Below are 15,708 nucleotides of genomic sequence, written 5' to 3'. Positions count from 1 at the left end.
TAGCACACTGTCATTAACAGCCCTACCAACCTTTGTATCATCTTCAGACTTCGATACCTCTGATCTATCTTCATCAATATCATTAATAAATATACAAAACAGCAGTGGGCCCAACACCTAACCCTGGGGGACTCCACTAATAACATTAGTCCACGAAGAGCAGCGTCTATTGATTACCACTCTCTGTCTTCCCCCATTCAACCACCCTTTTATCCACTGTAGCAACTTACCCTTAATACCACACTGTTCCAATTTGTACAGTAGTCTTCCATGCGCAACAATGTCAAAAGCTTTCCTGAAATCCAAGTATATGATATACAAATTATTTTTTGCATCCAGTTCCTTCATAACCACATCATAGTATCCAATGAAATTTGTCAGACAAGACTTTCCCTTAACAAGCCCATGCTGGTCTGAATTATTACTGCAGTCTTGTCTCTTGATAGTCCCGCAGTGCTTCTTTAACCAGTGACTCCTAATTTACATTGTAGATACATTTGCACATCTCCAGTCCGTGGGGACTTTCCCTGAGTCCAAAGAAGCTCTCATAATTATGGCTAAGGGTTTGCTTACTTCCTTTTCTGCCTCCTTTAACGTAACTGGATAGATCCCATCCACCCCAGGTGCCTTCCTTATGTTTAACTTCAACAGTTTGTTCTCCATTTTGCTCTCAGTTATTACAAAATCATTAAGTACCCTGTTACAGTTTGATAAACTTCTGGCATGTTATTAAAACTGATTAAAGAATTAAATAAAAATAACTACATAAATATTTACATAGAAGCACTTAAACCTAATTTACATTAAAAAAAAACACTTTACACTAGACCAGAGACGTCCAAACTACGGAGATGGTAGCAATCCTCAATTTTATACGTTCCACGAGTTTAAAACTAATCGTGTCATAAATTGCAGTTTCACACTGATTTTTGAAAATATCCGATTTTAGTAATATTCGATTTTGCTGCATTGTTTTCTTACGATGTTTTATGTGTGTTATAATAGTATTTCACAATATTATTATAACCGTATGTAATAAGAATGTAAATATTGCGTAATAATCGTTGGATTTTCGTATTCAATTATTAAATGTAAAACATTAAAGTGTAAATACAACATTGATAACAAAAATTAAATCAGATTTCGAAAAATGCATAATTTGTGGCAACGGACTTCGTTCGGCCGGTGGTCGTCAGCACTTTATTTATTTCGGAAATGGACTGAGTCATGTAGTTAAGTCACTTTTCTGTCTTTGCGAAAAAATCTGAGAGAGAAATCTTCCCCCTCGCTTCCCTCGTTAGTAAAGGAAATTGAGTTTTTTGCCACCCATGTAAACCGTAGAAGGCTAAACATATAACACTTCAATCATGCGGCAATGTGGGATAACATTTCCCATAATGGCCTAAAGGAAAACGCTCATTTGGCCATACATCTACAACTGCATCGTAAAATTCTGTTTAAAAGAATCTGACGCATTTTTATCCCTTTTCCTCTAAATCAATTATCGTTGATTGCCAAAAAACATTCATTATACTTTTAATTCCTGAGGCGGTTGCAACCTACGCCCAGTCTAATTAGATGAATACTCCTAGTGGAAATGGTTGAGTCAAGGAGTTAAGTCATTTTTCTGTCCTTTTCCAACAGCAGAGTCCTCAATGAATATTGAAAAAAAAAAAGGTTTGATAATCTTCGGAGCTATTGATCAATATACGTGGAAATATTTTAAATGATCCTTCAACGTTTTATAATTTCGAATTCAGTTGAGATATTTTAAGCGTGACATTTTTAAAACCTTATCTTGAAATCCGCTTGGATTTTCTTTCTTTTTTGTTTATTTTTTCGGTCAGTCATTATCTTGACGGAAAAGGAACATAATTTGAAATTATAAAGTAAGTCTTTATAATTTTTTGCATTAGTTTTTAAAGATTAAAGGTGTGAGATTTGCTGCATATAAAAAAAAAGCTCTTTTTATCAAGCTCATTAATAGTCTCGTCAGTAGATAAAATAAAGTTAATTTATTTTTAATGAAAAAATAAAACTCTATTGTAAATGATAAATAAATGTTTTACCCTTTTATCTTCTATTCCACTCAAGTCATAAAATTCTTCTCTTGTAATCATAAAGGCGGCCAGGTTAGCAGTGTAAATAGCGAGGAAGACCACAGCAAACATAGCCCACACGTTGGACATAAATCGGGCAGTGTATCCTCGAGGACAGTCCACGTTCACAGCTGCACCGAATAAAATTGCCCAAACGAGCCAATATGTCCGGAAGAGAGAAAACTTGTGATCTGAAATTTTAAAAAAATATAATAAAATATTATTAAAAGTCTGAAACAAGATATCAACATTTCTCTGAAAAAGAAAAGTTATAATTGCAACTTGACTAACAAATTAAAGCAGTGATTTTCGACCTATTTTTAATAATGGCACCCTTAAGTAATTTGTTTTATTATGTGGTACCCCTACTCAATTTTCTGCCTGTTAAATCCGATTCTCTCTCTCTCTCTCTCTCTCTCTCTCTCTCTCTCTCTCTCTCTCTCTCTCTCTCTCTCTCTCTCTCAAAGAGACAGAATCGGATCTAACAGGATCTCTTTAAGAGTTATTATAATAATACAGTTATAAACCAAATTACAATTCATAATACAAATTAATATATATATATATATACTTATATCAGAATTTTATTTTTTATATGGAGGTACTAAATAAACATCAATTATAGATCGCCACAAAATTAAAAGGATACGGTACAATGGAAGGTATTTAAACACTTATTTTACGTAACAGATGGGCTGCGAGGTGGCAAATGAAGTTTAGCATCGACAAATGCAAAGTACTGCATATGGGTAGCAGTGACCCCAGAGAAATGTACCAACTGGGCGGTGTTACACTCAGGGTAGTGGAGAATGAAAGAGAAATTGTGCATTAAGATATGAAGTTTCCTGAGCAGTGCAGAGAGGTTGCCAGAGTAGGTCATGGGTCTTGTCAATGATATACAGGAATTTTTCTAGCAGGGAAAAGGATGTGATTATCTCCTCGTATAAGGCCACATCAGCCACATCTATCAGGCCACATTTTAGTAAGGATGTAGAACTGCTGGAACGAGTACAGAGAAGAGCAACAAGATTAGTGAATGGAACGAAGGGTTGCTCTTACGAAGAAAGGCTTAAATTTTGCAAATTACAGTGTGTGGAGACTAGGTACCTGCGAAGTAATCTGATTGAAGTGTATAAGGCCTTGAATGGATGGTTTTGATCATGCTCAATTATGATGGAATTTTTCCTCTTATCCAGATTAATCACCTGAGGGAACATAAATTCAAATTGAGGAAAGACAGTTGTAGAATAGATGTGCGGAAATTTGCCTTTAGCCAGCGGATGGTCGATTGCTGGAACAAACCTCCATCTGTCGTTGTGGAAGTTGACAGCTTAAATAAATTCAAGGCAGAACTAGACAAACATTTGGAGCGGATGGATGGGTGAAATGGGAAGGCTTTTTTTCTTTTTTTTTGGCTGATGCTGTATAAGCTTGCTTTCTTGCATCATGTGCTTCTATTAATGCTAACTTCACAATGAGATATTTTTGCCTGGTGCGATTCTCAGATCTTTCTGATATTAGTTGGAATATTGGAGAGACACTTTCATTTCTTCCTCAATATCGTTTGTAGTCTTTCCCTCTTGTTAGTTTTTATAGCGGTAAGCACAGAAAATCAAATTTCACGTAGGTAATATAAGGATGTACCTTTTTTATAATGAAATAAATATATAAATAAAAAAAAAATAAGTTTAAGTAACTTAACACCAAATTATGCACCCTGCTTCAAACTTGAAAATCTCCGGAGAAAACTTAGGAATGTTGGAAACAGCGATGGATTTAAAAGGGGACACAAGGAGTACTCTATATCCCCAGAACTGTGTTTTGTGGCACTCCTGGAATTTTGTTGCGGCATCCTGGTTGAAACTCACTGAATTAAAGTTTAAAAATTAACTAATTCAAATAAAAATGGAATGAATAAAATGGTATCCTTGACTATACGCAATGGTATCTTATATCAAAATAAAAACGATATGGACCAAACTAAGAAGACGGATTACTTCTTAACAAGTAACTGGAATAATTAGATGAGTATACGAACGTATCATTAAGAAACCCTAATTAGAAATACAATTATTGAAATTAAAGTTAAAAGACAATGCAAATTCGCGTACTGGATTACGCTTTAGTAAATCTAAACTACGCGTATTTTAGAGCAATCGTACGAAATTTATTCCATGGGTATGCTATAAAATATAGCTTTAAAATAACGTGATCTGTTTGAAAATAATCTGAAGAATCTAAATAAGCATTTGTATCATATATATATATATATATATATATATATATATATATATGATACAAATGCTTATTTACTCAGGCGGGTCTACCTGGTTGACGCTCATCCGCTATAATTTCAGAACAGTTCACGTGTGTTCTTCACAGAAAAGCAAATGTCAGTAGCGTACGAATTTTATGGTAATTTCTCCTTTTAAATTCATTCGGATATATTAAAAATTAAGTCAAGCCACTGTGAGATAGCTATTCTGAAAAGTGTGTCAACATTGTGAGCGCTCTATCGCAAAAGGTAAAATTAAATTTATTCAGTAATAAGGGTATGTAATGAATACTTTCAGTGAAAAATAACAGTCTTGCATGAATGCGTTAAAATGAGAAGAATGAAGCCAAAACAAGCTTAATAGATAAGATACTTTTCTTAAAAGATACTGTTAACAAAACTGCAGCTTTCATTCTATAATATCCATCGGTAACCAAAGAGCATAGATTTTGAATAAAAGCCAAAAATTGTATTAAACGAGCTGGAACTTATTTTGACTTCACATATGGCAAATTAAGCCATGCGGGGTGTGTGGGTGTAATAAGGCTGAGGAGAGGCTCTAGATCTGCTCCTTGGACCGGCTAACTGGAAACTATTTGCAGACTGGTGGCTTCTTCTTCTGGAGCATAGCAACTAATGTAATCGCCTCAGAAGAGTATAGTATATAAATTCCAATTTTTGTAAGGTATAGTGAAATTTAATGTTAGTGAAATATTTTTAAGAAATTTGGAGAGAAAAAAAACATAATGAAAACTATACAGAGTGTTTCAGTTAAACGTTTCAGAACTTCTAAGAGGGGTAGGGTACATCCTGACAACTCGAAATCATATAGCAATGTGGGGTCGGAAATGCTTTCCTGAAGCGGTGTTGTACACAGAAGCACCATAAAAAGAAAAGAGACCGTAAGTGTTGTTGTTGTTGTTGTTGTTGTTGTTGTTTTTTGGTGCAAGGGCTGCTTAGGCCATATTGCACCTATCACTGTTATAAATTGTACATATGCATGGTGGTTGTGATGGCATTACTTAAAAACGATCATATAATTCGATAATTTTTGTGAAGTGAAAGAACTCCAGTAGATTAGCGTCGTTACCTATGATATGGCAGAGTGTCAAAGGTTCTTTAAGGTTTGGTAGAAAGCTAAAAGAGACTTGGCGGGCAGTGGTGTATAAAGTACACTCAATAAGAATATGCTTTATTGTGAGTGGACAATTGCACTGTGTGCATTGTGGAGAATCATTACCTGTGAGGAGATAAAGGTGGGTAAGGTGACTATGGCCAATTCGCGCTCTAGTTAAAATTACTTCCTCCCTCCTGTTCATACGGAAACTGGAGGTCCACGATTGCGGTTCAGGTTTTATTTGGCGGAGTTTATTGCGCGTTTGGGCTTGCCATTGAATTCTCCATTGTTCTTTACACATTCTTTGAATGTTACTTTTGTAGTCAAGATATGGGACGTAATGCTGTGATAATTCTCTGTCGGATGGATGTTTAGCGGCATAGTCTGCACGTTCGTTTCCTAGTATCCCAGCATGGACTGGGATCCAACAGAAAATGACCACTCGTTGGAGTTCTTGAAGATGCATCAGTTTGGATTTTATGAGCTTTATTAAAGGATGTGTTTTAGAAGAATTGTTCTGTAAAGCTATAATCGCACTCTGGGAGTCTGTATATATCATGCTTTTATGGATGGTCAGATGGAGGATATTTTCCACTGCAATTTTGATGGCGTATAATTCAGCTGTATAGCTGCTGCATTCATTGGGAAGTGATACAGAAAAGGTTTTATGAGGGAAAACGGCTGATGCACCCACTCCACTCTCAGATTTTGATCCGTCAGTATATATTTTTGAAAAATGCAGATAATTTTGTGTATGGGCTATATGGAGTTGTTGTATATTAACATTTGCAAGAGAGTGTTTTCCCCAGTTTAGAAAATAACTGTCACAGAGTGGCATAATACACCTCCATGGGGGATCCGTACTGCTTAAATCTTGAAGAACTTTATCGGGATCTATATTCCAGGTTTCTGATAGTGCTTGAGCTCTGAGAGCAAAAGGTTGAATTGCTCTTGGTTTATTTCTATAGAATGTTGTGAACTGTGGGTCGTTAAGTATCGGCCTAATGGGATGGGTAGGTAGACTTTGGATTTTAGTTGTATAGTTAAGAATTAACATCTTTCTTCTGAGGGTTAGAGGAAGTTCATGAGCATCAATATAAAGACTTTGGACTGGTGAAGTTCTATAAGCGCCTGTAGAAATCCTCAGGGCAGAGTGTTGAATTGGTGCAAGTCGCGCCAATCTTGTCTCTTGTAGTTTATAAGATTGGCGGTGGTGGGATATTTTCGAAACAGATTCCACTTTCTCTAGCAGAATCATACACCGGGGCACCATAATCAAGGCGAGATCTGATTAGGGCTCTATACAAATGCAGTAACGTGTACCGATCTGCACCCCATGATGTAGAAGAAATGACTCTGAGTATGTTCATTTTTTTCAGGCAAGACGTCTTTAGATGTTTAACGTGCTCTATGAAGTTCAACTTACTATCAAAAGTCAGACCAAGCAGACGAATGCTGCTCACAACTGAGATAGTTTGATTTGTTAAGTGTACTTCTGGATCTGGATGCATCTTCCTTTTGTTGCAAAAGTGAACTACTTTAGATTTTGAACAAGAGAGTCTATACCCATTCTGTGCCATCCATAACTGAATATTATTAATTGAAATTTGGAGCTGCCGCTCAATGAAAGTCATGTTTTGAGAACTGCAAGAAAAAGTGAAATCATCGGCATAGAGGTATGAATTCACAGTGCTGGGCATATATTTAGTCATATGGTTTATTCTTATTGCGAATAAGGTGGCACTGAGCACAGAGCCTTGTGGGACCCCTTCTTCTTGTATATATGTTTGAGAGAGAACTTGTCGGTATCGGACTTGAAAAGATCTGTGCTGAAGGAAATTCAATATGAAGTACGGTAAGTGGCCTCTCAGGTCAAGGGAATGCAGATCTCTTAGGATACCAAAACGCCATGTGGTGTCGAAGGCTTTTTCTACATCAAGGCATACCATGACGAGATGCTCATTTCGAATGAATGCATTCCTGATGTTTGTTTCCGCTTTGACCATGAGATCCAGGGCTGATCGATTTTTTCTGAATCCAAATTGATTGTCAGAAATTATATTTTTAGAGTCGAGAAACCAAGTAAGTCGACGGTGAATTATTTTTTCCAGGGTTTTGCTTAAGCAGCTGGTGAGAGAAATAGGTCTATAGTTTTCAGGAATGGAATGATCTTTTCCTGGTTTCGGAATTGCTATTATATAGGAGTGGTGCCAGGAACTGGGGAAACAATGTTCAAGAAAGATGCGATTGAAAAAAGTGAGCAGTGAACAGACCGATTCTTTATTTAAGTGTTGGAGCATTATGTAGTATATTCCGTCGGGGCCTGCAGCACTGTGTTTTGAGCTAGATATGGCTTCTTGAAGTTCAAGCATTGTAAGTGGCTGATTATAAGGTAAAGTACATTTACTCGTAGATCTGAAGTTCAGTTTGGACTTTTCAGCTAATGCTTTGATCTTCTGGAATGATAGATCATATGCTGTTGAGGCAGATAGCTGTGAAAAAACAGTCCCTAGGGCATTGGCTATATCTGCAGGAGAAGAAAGATCCTGTCCATTCGAGTTCAGAATTGGAGAGGATAATTGGGGAGCTTTGCCACTTAGTTGTTTTATTTTCCGCCATATTATTCTTGAATCAGTATTCTTATTAATCGTGCTCGCAAATCGAATCCAAGATTCTCTTTTAGCTTTCTTCCTAATGTGACGGGCCTTTGCTCTGAGTCTCTTGTAGTTTATAAGATTGGCGGTGGTGGGATATTTTCGAAACAGATTCCATGCTCGGTTTTTTTCTTTTTTTGCACCTTTACACTCTTCGTTCCACCAATAGTTTGTGGTTCTATGGGTTGTTGACTGTGATTGTGGAATCGCAGTGCATGCAGCAGCGAGTATTTGTCTTGTGATGTGATCGGTAGCTGTGTCAATAGGACAGGTTTCGATGATCTGTTCATCAAAGGACACTCGGGAAGTGAATTTTGCCCAATCTGCTCTGTGAAATTTCCATTTTACATAGTTTTGGGAAATTATGGATTGTGCTGTTTGAATTTTACATATTAGCGGAAAGTGATCACTATTTAGCGGGTTGTCGAGGGCCGTCCACTCAATACTAGGGAAGAGGATCGGAGAGCATATCGAAAGGTCTATTGCAGAAGTTGTACCCGTAGAGAGATGGATGTAAGTTGGCAAGCCAGTATTTAGTATAGTCAGATTTTGTCTGTCAGCAAGCTGTTCGATAGTTGTCCTCGTCTATCTGCATTGGGAGAACCCCACAATGGATGGTGTCCATTGAAGTCACCCAATAAACAGATAGGGGTTGGCAACTGCTGAATAAGATCTTCCAGTTCATGGATGGTATAGGAGTGATTGGGCGAAAGGTAGATAGAAACAATTGTCAAAGTAATACCAATCACAATACGTGTTGCAACAGCTTCGATGGAGGTTTGTAAAGGAATTAATCTGCAAGGTACTCGTGAGTCTATGAGTATGGCTACCCCTCCGTGAGAATTATTTGTAGCAGTTCTGTCCTTTCTAAAGAGTGAATAATTCTTAACTGAGAGTGATACATGACATGTTAAATTTGTCTCTTGTAGGCAAATGCCTACGGGATGGTAGCGATCAATTAACTCGTGAATATCATCAATGTTACTGCGAATTCCTCTACAGTTCCACTGTATGATTTGGTGCATTATTTGGTTTTGTTACTTGAGGAAGATTCTGAGTCTTTTTTATTCCCAGGCTGTTTGTGGCGATCGAGTTTCATTTTCTCTTTTCTTGGAAAGGTTGGGCGTCCGGTATCCAAGACATCTTCTGCATGAAGATCTAGGATAGGTTCATTTGGGTCAGTGTTGTTATCAGTGTCCATATTTTCTGAAGTGATATTGTTTGTCTTCCTATTTGTAACTGAGTCCGTTTTTGACTTTGAAATATCTGATGGTCTATGTGGGGTTGCTGGTGGGACTGTGACAGGGGTGTTGTTGGCTCTATCTACTACCTTTTGTTCTTTTGGAGTCTGTTTCACTGATGGTGACAGTATAGATCGGGCCCAATCTGCAATCGACATGGTTGGGGGAACTGATACTTCAGTTTGTGTTGCTGTTGTTTGGTATTTTTGCATTGCTGCTGCATATGTGTTCTTAGGTGCGTTAAGCATAATTTGTTTTCTTGCCTCTTGGTATGTGACTTTTCGTTCTACCCTGTACTTTTGGATTTTTTTTTCAGTTTTCCATAGATCGCATGACTTGGAGTAGGCTGGATGCACGCCTTTGCAGTTCAGACAGTGCGGTGTTTTGGCGTCACAATCTGTGTGCGAATGTTCTTTCGACCCACAGTTTGGGCAGACTGGATCTCCTCGACAAGCCATTTGTGCGTGACCAAATTTTTGGCACTTATAGCATCTTATAGGATTCGGGATAAAGGGTCGTACTCGGCAGTTGAGATAGCCGGCTTTGACACTGGATGGCAAGATAGGTGTTCCGAATGTCAGGATGATGTTGCGGGTGGGAACAAGTTCTCCATCTTTCCTGATCATGATGCGTTTGGCTTGTATCACTTTCTGATGTTTGAGTTCTTGGGCCAGTTCATCTTCTGTTACATTTATCAGATCCCACTCTGCAATTACTCCCTTGGAAGTATTTAGTGTTGCATGAGGGGTAACTTGAATGGGTAGTCCGCCAAATATTGTTAGTTTCAACAGTCTCTCAGAATGTGCACGACTCACTGTTTCTACCAAGAGGTCTCCAGATCTTAGTCTTCTCACCATTTTGGGAGAGCCCGCCACATTTTCCAAACATTTTTGTATAAGAAATGGTGAGAGAGTGCTCATAGATTTGTCCGACAGACTATGTAAGATAAGGAATGATGGGCATTCCTGTTGGTCTGTGTCTGTACGCAGTCGTTTAGACTTTGTTACATCGTGAGAAATTTCATGATCAGCATTGTTGATGGTACTGGATGAGCGCCTAGGCTGCTCAAGCTCTGGGTAATTGTCGTAGTCCATGTTAGGCTCCTTTTTGCCCTGGGAGGTTGACTTTCCCTCCCAAGTTTCCGGCCCCGCCACGGGGACCGTAAGTGAGAAATCGTTTTAATAATACATGAAAAGAAGCAAAAGGTACATGGATTACCGTAGGTACATGGATTATCAAGTAGATAGGTCTAACCGGACCTATCTACTTGATCTTTCTGCAGCAAGTATTGCCACAACTTTTGAGAGATGAACAGATTTCTTCATCGACGCAACAGACAATGTGGTTCCAACACGATGGAGCCCCTGCCCATTATAGCGGAGATGTTCGTAACTACCTGGATGTCACATTTGGTCAACAGTGGATCGGACGTGGTGGTCCCGTGCGTTGGCCTGCTCGGTCATCCGACCTATCATGTCTTGATTTTTATTTCTGGGGTCATATGAAATCGCTAGAGTATGACACCCCTGTTGAGAATGCTGAGGAGCTGGTTGCAAGAATCGCAGTAGCTGCCGAAGAAATTCGCCTGGAGTATTCAGAATGTTCGGATGTCCATGCGTCGGAGATGTGAGGCGTGCATTGTAGCCCGTGGAAGAAACTTCGAATACTTACTTTAATCCATGTACCTTTTGCTTCTTTTCATGTATTATTAAAACGATTTCTCACTTACGGTCTCTTTTCTTTATGGTGCTTCTGTGTACAACACCGCTTCAGGAATGCATTTCCGACCCCACATTGCTATATGATTTCGAGTTGTCAGGATGTACCCTACCCCTCTTAGAAGTTCTGAAACACCCTGTATTTTCATATAATGTGAAAGCAGTGAAATAATTGTTACTGAAAATATTAATAAATTATGAAAACGTTTTTGAGTATTTGCTAAAGCAAAAACTAAATAAAGAAACAGCTTAGGAGTCTCTGTACTATGAGTGCTCTTTTCTTGAGAGTCGAGAATCGATAAATTTTAGCAAATCATAGCTAACACCAAGCGCAAGGCTCACATTAAAATATAGAGGCAACAGCGGCGGGGGGGAGGGATAGGAGAATTTTGCACTGGGCGCCAGTCAACGGGGCCGACGTGATGGAGCCAGATGGCACTGTTTATTTATTTATGAACGAAAATATATTGCACTGCCCCCGCGCGCCATATAATCACGCTACGCTTCTAGCAGAAATTTGACTGTTTTTAATTTTTTCTTATGTTTCTAACTTGTGGTAGTTAGAAATTTCTTGAAGTTTTTATGGGCTAAGACACTATTTCTGCGAATGTTGCTAGCATCATGAACGTTCTTCTTCTGTGTATCGGCAGGACAGGCTTCTAAATGAGATGTAATTGTGTGGAGTATGTTATCGTGGTGTACCCTTGGTCCCGCGATCCCACTGGAGAGCACTCTAGTATTTACCAATGAATTCATTGGTAAATGCCTCAGCATATCTGCATGATCTTTGCGGATCAGGTACACACAGAAATGTTGCATGTTTACTCACATGGGCAAGGACGCTTTTCAGATGACAGTACAACCATCCACCGCGCTAAATGCTTGAAAGAGTAGAGTAGTTTGAGGAACGCTACGAAGACCTCAGTCATCTTCTCTTGTTAACCCAATCCTCGGATAGCGATCCCATGAAGCATCTGTTGAATGAATAGAAAAGGCTTCTTCTTCAGCGTAATCCCCTATATCACTACAGAGGGCAGTTTTTTTTACATATATGCTCAAGTATTCTTATTTCCATATTTGAGCACCTCGTTGACATCGTACCATATCATGCCAAAGCAGTGATTTGAGCTAACGGCGGCCGGGCATGAACAAAAATACAATGACAGCTTTTCACAGCTGTCATTGTATTTTCACGCATTTTAACACAACATATACAATGAAGGAACGGACTTGTTTTTGAAATGCCATATGTATTCTATTCTACCTTTATTCGGGGCCATATTGTATATAGCCTAATAAATAGCATCACACTATGATAGTGACTGGAAGATGGCATTTAGAAGGTTTTCTTTTTTTACCAAATCAAAATTTAGTTCTACTAATTTTCACAGCCAAAATGGATAAAATGCTAAATTAAATTAAATTTTTATTTATTCATTTTTGTTGATGGAGAAAAGATGGCGTTATTATATTAGTAAGAACAAATAGCCTTCTTAGTAACAGCAATGCTGAAACAATCAAGGAATTCTACCGTATTGCAACAAACAATGATGCGCTGTTGGTATATTATGAAAATGTTGATTTTCCAACGGTATGAAATTAGGGGGTTACAAGAATTAGAAACTTATCGTACAGTAATATGAAAATATTGTTGCAGTGGGTTATCAACGGGTGCTATCCTTGGAGGGATTCAAATCGAATCTACTGATTTTTTTACACAAAGAAAAGATTTGGTGCACAGCATTTTCTGATATAATGATGAACACTTGGTCCCATGATAAACGACGGGAAAACAGGAGTTATAACTAAATACAGCTCTTGAAAAAAAATAGAATTAACGAAGAAAGCAGAATAATTAGCAACCTTCTACCCATTTATTAGATTATATCATGGCAAAACTGAAATTTACAAAAGAGGCAAAATGGTCTGGCGATGATAATATTGGATTACAGTTGGGACTTAGGTACGCACGTCAGTAAGGCCAAGTGGAATCCTCTGTTTACCGTGAGACAGCTCGTACAGTATGCCATATATGTGACAACGAGATGATATGACACTAATTGGATGGCTGTCGAAAACGTCTGCAACTAGAAGTTCGAACAGCAACGGCACACAAGCAGTAGCTTAACCTAACAATTTAAAACGAAGCATAGTTAATCTGTAACTGGACGTATCTGTTAGTTCAGAGTTACATCACCACGTCCTTGCTTGTACTATAATATCCTGAATTACTTGTCAGGCGGAAAATGCAGATTCAGTTGGCAGAGGATTACTCAGACTACCATCTAATGGTTATGAAACGCGGCATGTCACTTATGGAGGACTGCAGTCGTTGTTATGTATAATAAGAATCTAAAAGATATTTAAATGAAGCATAGGTACCTTCAACTTCTTCAGAATCTGTACTTCTGTACGAATTCTCTTCAGAGGTTCCGTGATTCGGATGCTAGCTTTCAGATTATATTGTTGTGGTTATGGGTTCCCATTACCATCCGTACCTTCTTTGTATACATTCCTTGTTAAAGTGCAATGCACACTACTGACACTCATTGGCCAACAGAGAAAATGTACACAAATTGTATCGGCTGAAGTGCAGCTGTTAAGTTCACAAAATATCTGGCAGTAAGATCACGTGACGATGAAAACGAAGTACCTGCATGGGAAGGAAAGATCCTAGGGCCATTCAAAACAATACTGTACATAAATGTACATAAAGATGCGCTACAAATCAAATACATACAAGTTCTGAGCATTTCCATATGAGCAAAATAATTACTTTACAGTAAACACTTTTCATACATCTTTCCACTGCATGTTTTCGCTTTTAACGCAACAACACATACAATGAAGCTTTGCAGATATATAAAATCTTTATTTCTATAGTAATGCAACACTTGTTACATAGCAAACCCTTCACTGCCACAAGGCAGGGTTATATACAGTGCTATAGTCGTAAAATTAGCAGAAGGTATAGTCTGTGAATGTTACGTATGCAGAGAGTATACTGTGCTTATATATATACTGTATATATACTGCAACTAGAAGAATTATATATTAAAAATAATAAAACTATAAGTCTTATTACCGCTAGGTGGTAAGTCAGGCTGCCCATTATTCTCTGGCAGGTCCTGCAACCTAATTGCCTGAGCTTTCAAGGACAGAACCTAAAAAAGAAAAAAAAAAAGATAGAGATTGGGGAATATGAAAGTCAAGTGGAAGCGAAATAGTAAAAATATTGAGGCGTAGAGGAAGGCGTCCTCAAAGTTATTAGGTCGAGTAAACTCCACTAGGTGAGTGGGACAAGAGAATGCGAGTCAAAAGATACCAGACAAGAGAGTCTGGTATTGATCGCTACTTGGCGCACAAGTCATGGTCGAAAGGCAAGGTCCTTTTCTGTGGTTTAGTCACGTGCAAGTAACTGTCACAATTGAAGATGTGTTGGTCGCGGTTGGGAGAACAAGTCCCCTCAGTGGCTTAGTCATATCGAGGTATTAGGAGAAGGTTCTCAGTCTGTGTCTTGTGTAGAGGTTTTAGTCACATCAAGATATTTAATCGCATCCAGGTGTTTATCACAATTGGTAGGTTTCAACAACAGCAGTTGGATGTATATTATTCAGTGATTGCTCTTAGGCATGCAGGTTCCTAGGATGGATGATAGAATTGTTTCTCCATCTTGCAAAGAGCTCCTGATCAAAATTTACAAATTCCGTATATTCGAGTATGCTGTCCAATAGGCGGAATTCCTAATTTCTGGGTAATTTTATGATTTTGGTGATTAATATAGAACGAAGGTCCTCGTACAGGGAACAATCATACATAAGATGGTACCAGCTTTCCAGCTCAACAAAAATGCTTAGTAGCAAATATTTTTCTTAGTAGGACCGACATCATTTGATGATTTTTGCATGTAGCGATGGTTACGCAGCTATCCTACACTATGTAAAAACTTCTGAATTGGAATCCCAAGAGAGAAAAATTTTAGGTATCCAATGCAGAACTTTTGTACACGTTAACAATAAACCCTTTTCCTTTGAATTTTTCATCCAACGAAACTTGCAAACCGGTCATGCAGTTTTACAGATCCATTGCATTTATGCCTCATGATCTTAGCAAGAAACCAAAACAGTCTCACCATTTCACTAACATACTACTAGTCAATGGAATCATTATAGAGATGTCAAGAAAGGAAATGATCATAATCTTATATACAAAGCGAATCCTACATAATGATTAATATAGTCAAAAGTCTATGAACCTACAATTCAAAAAATCGTACGATACGATATGTACTCGTATTTAAAAACAATGCAACTACCATGCATAAAGCATGCAAGGAAGTTCAGTGTTGTCTTACAGGATTCCTCCCCATTCTCTGCACGCAAAAGGTAAGAATTAAGTATAAAATATCCAAAGTTCTTTCCATTCAGTTTTATTTTCAACCACCCTAGACTTCCGCAGAGTATATAACGAGATGCGCATTTATCAAGGGCCACAACAGCTTAGATTCATTGAATGAGTCACGGCAACTGGAAAACTCATCAAATATAAAAAAAATCCACAGTTTAATTTGTAATAAAATAAATTATCCTCTACAAATAAAACAC

The 15,708-nt window shown here is 38.0% G+C and overlaps 1 protein-coding gene across 2 annotated transcripts in view; it reads right to left on the bottom strand.

Moving 5' to 3' along the window:
- Positions 1–15,708, bottom strand: part of LOC150083142 (glutamate receptor ionotropic, NMDA 2B-like) — a 350,422-nt gene that overhangs the window by 58,128 nt on the left and 276,586 nt on the right. For both annotated transcript variants that reach the window (XM_090377838.1, XM_090377839.1), the window contains one exon: positions 2,070–2,290. In XM_090377838.1, coding sequence (XP_090233964.1) covers positions 2,070–2,290 — 221 coding nt within the window. The remainder of the gene's footprint in view (positions 1–2,069; positions 2,291–15,708) is intronic.

This window comes from Mastigoproctus giganteus, chromosome 7 (genome assembly GCF_048544385.1).
Source record: "Mastigoproctus giganteus isolate SK-2022 chromosome 7, ASM4854438v1, whole genome shotgun sequence".
NCBI lineage: Eukaryota > Metazoa > Arthropoda > Arachnida > Uropygi > Thelyphonidae > Mastigoproctus > Mastigoproctus giganteus.
Note: the sequence above shows the minus strand (reverse complement) of the source record. Positions and strands in the feature narration are given on the sequence as shown.